This window comes from Myotis myotis, unplaced genomic scaffold (assembly GCF_014108235.1).
Source record: "Myotis myotis isolate mMyoMyo1 unplaced genomic scaffold, mMyoMyo1.p scaffold_m19_p_1, whole genome shotgun sequence".
Lineage (NCBI taxonomy): Eukaryota > Metazoa > Chordata > Mammalia > Chiroptera > Vespertilionidae > Myotis > Myotis myotis.
Window position 1 is genome coordinate 24,791,625 of NW_023416313.1, and position 13,145 is coordinate 24,804,769.

At 36.2% G+C, this 13,145-nt stretch overlaps 1 protein-coding gene across 12 annotated transcripts in view; it reads left to right on the forward strand.

Moving 5' to 3' along the window:
- N4BP2 (NEDD4 binding protein 2) overlaps nucleotides 1-13,145 on the forward strand; it is an 81,603-nt gene that overhangs the window by 12,415 nt on the left and 56,043 nt on the right. For 6 of the 12 annotated variants that reach the window (XM_036331936.1, XM_036331874.1, XM_036331832.1 and 3 more), the window contains one exon: nucleotides 9,578-9,915. The exons of 3 other annotated variants lie outside the window; for them this stretch is intronic. In XM_036331936.1, coding sequence (XP_036187829.1) covers nucleotides 9,690-9,915 — 226 coding nt within the window. In that variant the 5' untranslated portion in view covers nucleotides 9,578-9,689. Of the gene's footprint in view, nucleotides 1-9,577; nucleotides 9,916-10,965; nucleotides 11,052-12,091; nucleotides 12,185-13,145 lie in introns of those variants that run through there. 3 more of the 12 variants (XM_036331879.1, XM_036331916.1, XM_036331888.1) reach the window with 3 other exon arrangements.

The following is a 13,145-nucleotide window of genomic DNA, read 5'->3' on the forward strand; positions in this document are numbered from 1 at the left end:
AGAGAGAGAGAAACATCAATGATGAGAGAGAATCATTGATCGGCTGCCTCCTGCACACCCCACACTGGGAATTGAGCCCGCAACCTGGGCATGTGCCCTGACCCGGAACTGAACCATGACCTTCTGGTTCATAGGTTGATGATCAACCATCGAGCTATGCCTGCTAGGTGGGATAGGCAAAGATTTCCTAGGACAGTATGAGTATAAGTGACAAAAGAAAACAAATAGATAAATTCATCAAGATAAAAATTATTTGTGCTTCAGAGAACACCATCAAGAAAGTATAACGACAATTCACAGATGGAAGAAATTATTTGATAAGGGAGATGTATCCAGAATGTATAAATAAACTGTTGCAGCTCAGTTATATAGATGTCAACCTTAAATTTGAAAATGGGCAAAGGGTCTAAATAGGCATTCCTTCAAATGTCAGTAAGCACATGTAGTGATTGTCAACAACAGTTATTAGGGAAATACAAGTAAAAACCACAAGGATAGCATTAGGGTGGCCATAATAAAAAAGAAAGGAAAATAACATATGTTTGGTGAGGATACAGAGAAATGGGAGCCTGCATTCATTGTTGAAACTTGAAAATGGTGCAGCCTCTTTGAAAAACAGTCTGGCAGTTCCTCAGAAGGTTCAACATAGAGTTACCGTATGACCTGAATACATTTTGAATTTAGAACTGGCAAGATTTGCTGAATGATAAGGCAGGAAGTATGAGGGAAAGAGGAGGCAAAAAAGACTTAGCTACATGGGAGAACATATTTGTCAATGATACATCTGATAACCGAGGAAACTAACAACTCAACAAAAGGAAGATAAAGAATCCAATTAAAAAATGGGCAAAGGACCTAAATAGACACTTCTCCAAAGTTGACATACAGAAGGCCAAAAGGCATATGAAAAAAATGCTCAAGGTTACACTAATCATCCGAGAGATTCAAATCAAAATGACAGTGAGGTACCTCCTCACACTTGTTAGAATGGATATAACCAATAAATCAACAGACAAGTGTGGTGAGGATGTGGAGAAAAGAGACCCTTGTACACCGCTGGTGGGAATGTAAACTGGTGCAGCCTCTGTGGAAAACAGTATGGAGTTTCCTCAAAAAATTAAAAATGGAACTACCATTTGACCCAGTGATTGCACTTGTAGGACTATATCCCAAGAACTCAGAAACACTCATCAGAAAGGATATTTGCACCCCTGTGTTCATAGCAGTGTAATTTACCATAGCTAACATTGGGAAACAGTTTAAGTGCCCATCAGCAGATGAATGGATTAAAAAACAGTGGTACATCTATATAATGTAATACTGCACAGCTGTAAAAAAGAAAGAACCACTTGCAACAGCATGGATGGACCTGGAGAGAAAGATAAGTATCACATGATTGCACTTGTATGTGGAATCTAATGAACAACATAAACTGCTGAACAAAAATAGAATGTCAAACCCTAGAGCAGTGGTTCTCAACCTGTGGGTCGCAACCCCTTTGGGGGGTCGAATGACCCTTTCACAGGGGTCGCCTAAGACAATCGGAAAACATATAATTACATATTGTTTTTGTGATTAATCACTATGCTTTAATTATCTTCACTTTGTAATGATGAAATTGGGGGTCACCACAACATGAGGAACTGTATTAAAGGGTCGCGGCATTAGGAAGGTTGAGAACCACTGCCCTAGAGGGAAGGCAGGGGAGGGTGGGGATGGGAGGAAGAAATCAACCAGTGAACTCATGCATAGCGGGGGAAGGGGGTAGGTGAGGGTAATGGGGGTGGGTGTGGGGAAGGGGTCATCTGTAATACTTTCAGCAATAAAGTTAAAAAAAAAGACTTAGTTTTTTAGTCTTAGCAACTGAACATTGCTATTAGCTGAAATTGAAAGGACTGTAGTGAGGCCGGTCTGCAGGGGAGTTTCATTACACTTTTAGACGCCTGGTGTGAGATGTCCATTACATACACAAAGTGGAAGTGTTCAGTGGGTAGTTTTATGTGGTTGTGGGGTCAGGGAAAAGAGGTGCTGGGTGAGTTCACTAAAGGAGTGGGTTAAGTCTGGAAAAGAGATCCTGGAACTAAACTTTTTTTTTTTTTTTAATATGTTTTTATTTCAGAGAGGAAGGGAGAGGGAGAGAGAGAGAGAGAAACATCAATGATTAGAGAGAATCATTGATCGGCTACCTTCTGCATGCCCACACTGGGCTTCGAGCCTGCAACCCCGCCCATATGCCCTTACCGGGAGTTGAACCATGACCTCCTGGTTCATGGCGAGCTAAGCTTTGATCACTTACTCCAGTTTCCAAGTTGAATGATGTGAAAATTCTGAGCCTCAGAAGATAATTGTCTTTAGGATGTGCGTCAGAGAAGGGATTTATCAGCTGTGTAAATGTTGCTGATAAGTCTGGCTGTTAGATTTAATTTTATTTTCTATTGTTGCTGGTATGGAGAAATGTAGTCCAGCAACCTTGCTAAATTATTTGGGTAATCTAACAGGTAACCTGTAGTTTCTTTTGGATTGTAGTATATACATGCAGTCGTATTGTCTGTGAATAATGATAGTTGTACTTTTTCTTTTCCAATTTTTATATCTTTTCAAGTCTTAGTATGTTGGCTATGACTTCTGGTACAATGTAGCAGTGTAGAATAGGAATGGTAATGGCAGTCATCCTTATCTCATTTCTGATTGCTGAGGGAAAGCTTTCAGCATTTCACAGTTAAATACAATGTGTGTGGGTTTTCTTTCTTTTTTGTAAATACCTTTTTTATTTCCCTTCTATTTTTAGTTTGTGCAGAATTTTTTTTTTGTCTTGAATGGTTGCTGACTTTTTCAAGCAGTTTTTCTGTGTATGTTGAACTGAATATGTGATTTTTTCTTTGTTTTGTTAATGTTAGGGATTGATTTTCAAATACTAAACATGTATTCTTTAATAAATTCCGATTAATTGTGATATATTTTATAAATAATTAATGTAAGTTTTATATTTTATATATCACTCATATAATTTATGTATCACTACTATTTTGTTTAGGAATTTTTGCATCTGTTTTCATGGATGAAATAGGCCTGTAATTTTTCTTTCTTTTAATGTCCCTGAAAGGTTTTGGTATCAGGGTTATTCTAGGCCTCATAAAATGAGTTGGAAAGTGTTTTCTCCTTTTCTATTCTCTGGAAAAGTTTGTATGAGATTGGTGTCAGAGGTTAATTAGTGGAATTGACTGATGAAGTTATTTAGACCTAGAATTTTCTTTGTGGGAAGGTTTGAAGTTACAGATTCCATTTCTTAATTAGATACAGAATTATCAGATCTTGTTTCTTTTATAAGATATGGTATGATTTGTATTTCAAAAATATAATACATGCGCTTAGTTTAAAGTTTAAAATTTATTGGCATAAATTATTTATGATATCCTCTTATCTATATATATAAAAGCCAAGTGACCAGGATGACAGGAACAATCATTCGCTATGAAGTGCATTTTGTCAGCCAACCGGCCTTATTGAGGCCCCAATCGGGCCCCCACCAACCTCTTATGGCCTGTCTCCCCTGCTGGCCCAGCCCAATCGGCCTTCATTGGGGCGGGTTGGCTGGATCCCACCCATGCACAAATTCGTGCACTAGGCCTCTAGTTTTTTATAATATAGCTGTGGACTTGATAGTGATATATCCTTTTCTTTATTTCAGATATTGGTTATTTGCACTTTCTTTTTTTTGATCACTCTTGCCAGGGATTTATCATTAATACTAGTTTTTAAAATAGTTTTTTTTTTAATTTCAAAGAACCATCTCTTGTCTATATTGATTCTTTTTATACATATTTGTTTTCTATTTTCTATTTGTTCTGTAGTTTTTCCTTCTTTCCAGTTTCTTTGGGTCTGATTTACTGTGTTTTGTTTTTTCTCCCCTAAATGGTTAGATTGGATGCTTAGATCGTTGATGTTTCAGCCTGTCTTCTTTTCTGATATATGCATTTGTATGCATCTTCATCTATGCATGACTTCAGTTGTATCTCACAAATTTGGATAGATAACATTTTTTTGGTTATGTGTTTTTCTTCCTTGATTGATATGATTGTGATTTTTCTTCTTAGGCTATTGATATGATGGGTTACATTGATTTTAAAAAATAGTGAACCAAACTTGCATCCCTGAATAAATTGCAATAAATCCCTGGAAAAATTTTTTGTTTACATATTGCTGATTTATATTTGCTAATATATTTTTAAGGATTTTTACATCTGTAGTTCCTCTTTATTTCTGGAAGGATTTTATAGAGTTAGTGTTAATTTTCCTTAAAAATCTTTGGTAGAATCCTCCATTGAAGCCATTTGAGCCTAGGACTTTTATTTTGGGAGTTTTAAAATTGTGAATTAAATTGCATTAAAAGTCATAGGGCTTTTATTTATTTACTCTAGTATGCATATAAGATCTTTGGTTAGCCGAAACCGGTTTGGCTCAGTGGATAGAGCGTCGGCCTGCGGACTGAAGGGTCCCAGGTTCGATCCCGGTCAGGGGCATGTGCCTGGGTTGTGGGCACATCCCCAGTGGGGGGTGTGCAGGAGGCAGCTGATCGATGTTTCTCTCTCATCGATGTTTCTGACTTTCTATCTCTCTCCCTTTCTCTCTGTAAAAAATCAATAAAATATATATTAAAAAAAAAAAAAAAAAAGATCTTTGGTTAATCTCTTCCTACCCTTTCCCCTCCCCCCTTCCCTCTGAGATTCATCAGTCTGTTCCATGTTACCATGCCTGTGGTTTCCACTCCTGCGTCGAGTGTCTGCCCCCTGGTGGTCATGACATGTCATAGCTACTGGTCGGTTGGCCGGTCACTTAGGCATATATATATATACACACACACACACACACACACACACACACATATATATATACATATATATGTATATATATGTATATATATGATTGTTGGGTAAGTTGTGGTAGTTTGTGTGGTTTTGAGAAATGAATCCATTCATACATGTTGTCAAACTTTTGTGTGTACAGTTGTTCATAGTATTCCCTTGTTAGTTTTTTTTTTTATGATAAATTATCTAGTTAAATTTCTTTTTTTAGAATATATTTTTATTGATTTCAGAGAGGAAGGGAGAGGGAGAGAAAGAGAGAAACATCAATGATGAGAAAGAATCATTGATTGGCTGCCTCCTGCACGCCCCCCACTGGGGATCGAGCCTACCGCCCAGGCATGTGCCCTTGACCAGAATCGAACCTGGGACCCTTCAGTCCACAGGCCAACCCTCTATCCACTGAGCCAAACTGGCCAGGGCCCTTGTTAGTTTTTTACAATTTTTATAATTTAGTTTCTGTAAAGGAGTTCTTAGATGTCTGTAGGGTCTGTAGTAATATCTCTTGTTTTATTCCTGATATTCGTAATTTGTGTTGTTACTCTTTTTTTTTCTTTGTCAGTTTTGCCTAGAGATTTGTCAATTTTACTGTTTTCAAAGAACCATCAATTTATTTCATTGATCTTTTTTTTTACTTTTGTTTTCAATTTCATTTATTTCTGCTTTTAGCTTTATTATTCCCTTTCTTCTACTGGCTTTGGGTTTATTTAGTTTCTTTTTCTAGGTTCTTGGGGGTGGGGGTTGATTATTTGAGACTTTTCCTCTTTTCTAATGTATGCATTCAGTGCTGTAAATTTCTGTCGTTGTTTTAGCTGTGTCTACAAATTTTGATATGATGTATTTTTATTTCCATTTATTTCATTATATTTTAAAATTTTCCTTGTGACTTCCTATTTGACTTATGGATTATTTAGTATATTGCTTAGGTTCCAAGTGTTTAGAGATTTTCTTGTTATCTTCTATTATTTCTAATTTGATTTTGTTGTGGTCAGAGAACATACTTTGCATTTCAGTTCTCTTAAATTTTTTGAGTTTTTAAAAAAATATATTTTTAAAATACATTTTATTGATTTTTCACAGAGAGGAAGGGAGCGGGAGAGTTAGAAACATTGATCAGCTGCCTCCTGCACGCCCCCTACTGGGGATGTGCCCGCAACCAAGGTACATGCCCTTGATCAGATTCGAACCTGGGACCCTTCAGTCTGCAGGCCGATGCTCTATCCACTGAGCCAAACCAGTTAGGGCATTGAGTTGTTTTTAATAGTCTACACAGTGGTCGGCAAACTCATTAGTTAGCAGAGCCAAATATCAACAGTACAACGATTGAAATTTCTTTTGAGAGCCAAATTTTTTAAACTTAAACTATATGGGTAGGTACATTGTTATTAACTTAATTAGGGTACTCCTAAGCTGGCCTTTGCTAAAGACGTCCTCAATCTGATTGAGGTATGTTTGCTGAGGTCGATCCCTTCCAACTCTCCCATCCACACTCGTCTTGTATATATACTGGTTTCATCTATCTCTTTTCGTTCATCCTCTCTATATGTCCAAACCATCTCAACATACTTTTCTGAATCCTCGACACTACATCTTCTTTCACTCCACAACGTTCCCTAAAATTAACTTAATAAACTTAAAGTTTTAAGTTTTAGTTAAACTATAGGTACATTGAATAAAACTTGATATCATATTTAATAACGATATTATTTATTGATAAAATTAAATTCCTTACAATTTATCTTACAATATCCATGAAATTAAATCATGACAATGACTGACAAACACTAGTGTGAACAATGGCCTTGCATCTCCTTGGGAAGTTTGGGTAAGTCAGGTTTGTATGTTGTTGCCCGCTTGTGGTATTTTGTGGAAGAGCTACACTCAAGGGGCCAAAGAGCCGCATGTGTCTCGCGAGCTGCGGTTTGCCGACCACTGGTCTAACATATGGTCTATATATTATATGTTCTTTGGGCACTTGAAAAGAATGTATGTTCTCCTGTTATTGGGTGGTGTGTTCTGTAAATGTTGATTAGATCATTGTAAGGGTATTATTGAATTCTGTATCCTTACAGATCTTCTGTCTAGTTATTCTATAAATTGTTGAGAGAGGGGTATTGGAGTCTCTTAACTATAATCGTGAATTTGTCTATTTTTTTCAATGCTGTCAGTTTTTGCTTCACTTCTTTAGCGGCTTCGTTTGGTGCATACACATTTAGGGTTGCTATATCTTTTTGGTGGACATATTTTTTAATGTACATTTTTAATATAATGTACTTCTGTGGTAATTTTCTTTGCTTAAAATTCTACTCTATCTGGTATTAATATATAAAAAATGTAATTTTAATTTAAATAGGCACATGTTGCTGGTGGCTGCCATAATAACAGTGCAGTTCTGGAAAATGGAGAGAGCTATGACACAATACATTTAATTAAAAGCTAAAATTTGTTGTATTTTAGAAAGTGTTAAGAGAGTGTGAGGTATTATTTTATTTTTATTATTATTTTTTAATCTTCACTTGAGAACATGCTTAGAGAGAGAGAGAGAGATTGAGAGAGAGAGAAACATTAGTGTGAGAGAAGCATCCATTAGTTACTTTCCGTATGTGCCCCAAATGGGGTTTGAACCTGCAACCCAAGTATGTGCCCTGACCGCAAATCGAACTGGCACAGGATAACACTCAAGCAACTGAGCCACTCTAGCTGGGCTATGATTTTATTTTATTTATTTATTATTACTTTAAAAAAAATCTTTTTATTGATATCACAGAGAGGAAGGGAGAGGGAGAGAGGGATAGAAGCAGCAGTGATGAGAGAGAATCATTGATGGGCTGCCTTCTGCATGCCCCTTACTGGGGATCGAGCTTGCAACCCAGGCATGTGCCCTGACCAGGAATTGAACCATGACCACCTGGTTCATAGGTAGGTTGATACTCAACCACTGAATCACACTGGCCAGGCTGGACTATGATTTTAAATTGAGTAATCAGCCCTGACCGGTTTGGCTCAGTGAGCGTCGGCCTGCGGACTGAGAGGTCCCAGGTTCGATTCCGTTAAAGGGCATGTACCTTGGTTGCTGGCATATCCCCAGTGGGGAGTGTGCAGGAGGCAGCTGATTGATGTTTCTCTCTCATCAATGTTTCTAACTTTCTATCCCTCGCCCTTCCTCTCTGTAAAAAATCAATAAAATATATTTAAAAAAAATTAAATTGAGTAATCAAGAAGAAATTACTGGATGTGACACTTGAACAAAGATTTGAAGGAGAAAGCAATGCAAATACTTTGTGGAAGAGTATATGAAAGGCCAGCAGGGAGGTAGGCCATTGTAAAAAGTGTTAGTTTTTACTCTGAGCGACATGGAGAACCACTTGAAGATTTAGAGCAGACCCTGATTCATTCTGATTTATGTTGTATGAAGATCATTCTCCTGGTAAGTTGAAAATAAACTATAGGAGTCAAGGGTTGGAAGCAGGGAGACCATTTAAGAGACCAAGAATATAGGTGATGGTAGCCAACTAAATGGTTAGAGTGGATTTTCGGGATAGTATCAGACATTTAGTTTTAGATATATTAAGTTTGAAATGTTTATTAGGCAGAGAAAGCAAGTAGACTGCCTGGATTTCTCTAGATATATGAGTCCCTGCCCTTTCAGAGCTTACACTTTACTGGAATATGGGTAATAAATACAATAAATAAGTAAAATAAATAAAATAATATACTATGTTAGAAGATAATTAAGTCTTATAGGGAAGAAGGATTAAGTGGTGTTAGGGGACTGACTTCCTGAGAAGGTAACATTTAAGTAATGATAGGAAGGCAGTGAGGAGATACTACATGTGAGAATAGTAATTCAGATAGAGGAACCAAGATGTAAAGGCTCCCAGTGGGGAGCATGGCTAGTGTGTTTGAAGAAGAGCAATGAGGGGAAGTGTGGCTGCAGTGACATGAGCGATGAAAAAAGGATTAGGGATGACATCATTGAAGTAACAAGTGTCTGGGATATAGGTCATTTTAAGGGCTCTGGCTTTTACCCTGATGGAGATAGGAAGCTAGTGGATAGTTTAGCAGAAGAGAGGCATGATCCTACCCTAGAGTTTAATCAAGTCACTCTTGATTGCTGTGCTGCAAGGGTGGAAGCAGGAAGACTGATGAGACTGTTACAGTGATCTAGGTAAGAGACTGTGGTAGCAGTGGAGGTGGTGAGGAATGATCATATTCTGGATACGTTTTAAGGGTTGTACTAACAAAATTGGCTTATTGATTGGATGTGGGATGAGCGGAGTCAAGAGCTATTCCAGGATTTTTGACCTGAGCAGTTGGAAGGATAGAGTTGCATTGAGATGGGAAAGTCTGGGAAGAGCAGGTTTGAAGGAGATGATCAGTAGCTTAGTTTTGGATATGTTAAGTTTGTGATCCTAGTAGACCTCCAAATGTGGGTGTTCAGTATTGTTTTATGGTTTTTCTTAATAGAAATAATGACATTAAAACAGTGTATTCACTGTTCTGAAAATGTTATATTTGTTAAGATCTTAATTTTTACCATGTTCAATCCTGGGAAAACTTGAATATTTTGTGGAGGGAGAAATTGTTTGACTGCGTTTTGGCTTTGCTCCCAGAGATGATAGTACTTTCTTAGAGTTAAATAAGATGTTATTCCAATATTAGAAATGGAAATATAACTATATAGTCTGAGTGTTTCTACTTGCTTTCTATTTTAGGTCCTATTACTGCTGGATTGTGCAAGATATTTAGCCCTGTTTTCTTTGAGGTATGACTTAAATATTAAACATCTTACATAATAAAGGGAATATTTTAGTTTTGGAAGTCAGAATGCCAAGGAGAAGGAAAAATCTTGGGGGAAATCCTTTTCGGAAGACTGCAAACTTTAAGGAAGTTGTCGTATCCAGTGTTGCTAGTCATGAGGAGCCAACTACTCTTCCTTCCATGTGTGAAACAAAAGTTGATCAGGAAGAACTCTTCATCAATATCTCAGAGATGTTTTCTGAACTGGATCCTGATGTAGTGTATTTGATGCTTTCTGAATGTGATTTCAAAGGTGAGAAAAAGTTTAGTTTGAACCCTTTGTATCCTATAAGAAGACTTCATGTACTATGCAATGACTGTAGTAATATAAAAAAATGACTGCCTCATTTCTATTTTGTTTATCACTTATTGAGCATCTACTGGGGGAAAGGTTCTAAGTTTGGTATACTGAGGGATGTGAAGAATAAAGCATAGTTTGTGCTTTCAAGAAATGTACAGTTCTTGATGTAAGATGTATGTATAGATATTATAGTCTATGTTTATTTACTTTCTTACCTCCCTGCTAGACCAGGTTGGCACTGTTGACATTTTGGACTGGATAATTCTTTCCTGTGAGTGGCTTTCTTTGCATTGTAGGATATTCAGCAGCATCCCTGGCCTGCACCCACTAGATGCCAGTAACACCTCCTCCCCCATCCCCAGTTGTGACAATTAAATTAAAAATGCCTCCATATATTGTCATTGTTCCCTAGGTGTCAGAATCATCCCAATTGAGAATCACTGTCCTAGAATGTAAGCTCCATAAAGACAGATTTTAAAAGCTGTTTTGTTCACTGCTGTAACCCCAACCCCTAAAATAGCAAATGATCATGGTAGGACCTCAGTAAATATTTATTGAGTGAAAAGGTAACTATAATTATGAAAATGAGGGCTGATAAGGGTTGAGCTAGTAGAGTAGTGTAGTTTCAAATCTGGCTTTGGAATCAAGAAACCTGAGTTGGATTTCCAGCTCTGCCACTAAATCTCTATGGTCTCAGTTTTCTTATCTGTTAATGAGAAAAATAATAGTATGCACCTCATATTACTTATTTGGTCAGGGTCAAGGTGTGTGTGTGTGTGTGTGTGTTGGTAAAACCATTAGTATAGTAAGTTATTAATGACTTGTAATAAATTATTTGAAAGTATGTTTGCTTCAGAGGGGAAAGTTTCCAAGTTGACTGGATGAGTACATTACATGTTGATTCTTAGTATTGCAATTGACCATGATTAGTAGAAGAACATTATTCTATGTTTGGGAAGTTTTGGTAATGCGTGATAAACTTCCATTTTTATTCATTGTAAGGTCTGTGATGTGAGCATATCTATCCTGTTATGATATATATGCAGAAAACCAGTTTTCAGCAGTCCACATGATGCCAAGAAATCATGGTGTGTAGAATTTTGTAAGAGTGACTTTAATATTTATTTCCTGATTTTGATGTCTTTAAAATTTATTTGTTGCACATAAACTAACATAGCAATGAGAAATTAGAAGAAAAATATATTACCCTCAATCCTAACAAAAACATATTTCTTTTTTCTAGGATCTTTTCTACACTTTGTTCATAAATACTGATATTTTGAATAGTTTAAATAGTAGCACTGATGAAATGGTATATTATGCTTTTTAAATTTAAACTAACATAAGCATTTTTTTCAGTGTTGCTGGAATCTAAATTTATCTTGTTCAGCTTTCTAATAGTCCACTGAGTTGTTGTGCTTTAAGTTATTTAATTATATCTAAGTTTTTCATGAATAATTAATATTTCAGAGACCATCTTGGTACAGATTGCTTTTTCTTTCTTTTGGCTTTTTTTCTTAGTCCCAGAGTTTTATTTCTATGTCATGGGTAAGAACAGTTTTCAACTCTTGGAAACACTGCTACATTGCCTACCAAGGAGGTGTGCCAGTTTGTAATATCACAAGCACTGTATAATTATATTGATTTCACCACAGCCTTTTCAGAATTGCGTAGTATTATTTTAATAGTAATAAAATTACTTTTCTCAATTAGTGTTTTTTCTGTTTTTATTTTTTTAAGTAAAGAGGAATGTTGGACATTTTGTATATAAATTGTTCATCAATTCTTGTGTGAATTGTTTATGTGTTTTTGTTTTTTACCATTGTTTTAATTTTTTTCAACAGTCTGTGTGAGGGACTTTTCATTTGTGTGATCTATATCTTGACCTTTTATTTAATACTGCTTTTCCTTTTATACACATTACTTTTTTTTGTTCATCTTTTCTTTTGTGGTTTTTCTATCACGTATATTTTCTTTTATAGAAATACTGCTTGTATTTTCTTTCATTTTTTAAACTTCTTTTTTCTTTGTCTAGGGCTTCTAGCTTTGGTAGTAGTATTGTTGTAATCTCCTAACTGGTCTCTGTGAGGCTTGTCCCCTCCAATCCATCTTTGTTTTTCTTCTTAAGGGAACATTAATTGGGTGCTTACTAGGTGCCAGTCCTTGTGCACAGCAATTTTTCATGGATTATCTCATTTAATCCTCACAGCAACCCTATGAGGTAGGTACTTTTATTATCCCCATGTCGCAAATGAGAAAATCAGGCTCAGGGAAGTTAAGCAACATATTCAGTGTCATAGCCAGCAAGAAGGGATTTAAATGGTGTTCTGACTCCAGACGAGAGCTGTTACCAACCATGCTGTGTTGTTTCCATATTTATTTTCCTTAAAAGAACAAAAGATAAAATCTCAAATTTCAAATGCTTAATTCTAATGGCTCCCTGTTTGTGTTATATCAGAAAGAGCTCATCATTGGAGTCAGATTTACCAGTCATGAGTCTGTCACTTATTATCTGTGTGACTTGGGCCAAGTTAATGTACTTTTTGAACTTCATTTTCTTTTATCTATTTGCTAAGAATACTATACCTCATAGTTTTATTTGAGGATTCAGTGAGGTGATAAATATAAAACTTCTAGCACAAATGCTATGATAGGTCATTTTCCTCCAGTTCCCTTAGAAATAAAATTGATATTTTTTACTATGACATACAGGACACCTGAGCTCCCTTTCCAGTTTTATCTCCTTCTCTTATCCACTATACTATTGTGTGCCTACCAACTTCTCTTAATATCTTAAATATGCTTTATGTTTTCAGGACTGGCTTTGCCTTTCCCTTTTGTATCTGACAAGTTTCTTTTTATTCTTCAAGTCCTAGTTCACATAACACCTTATGTGATATTTTTTCTTATCCTCCCATAAGGCTGCTATGGCATTTATATATTATTCAAAGTGTGCATTATTTAATCTGTAATGTAATTGTCTTCTAATATAATGTCTTTATTTATTTATTTTAAAGATGCAGATGTGTGGGTACATTAATTCTTTTTTTTAAAAAATATATTTTATTGATTTTTTAGAGAGAGGAAGGGAGAGGGATAGAGAGTTAGAAACATCGATGAGAGAGAAACATCGATTCAGCTGCCTCCTGCACACTGCCCACTGGGGATGTGCCTGCAACCAA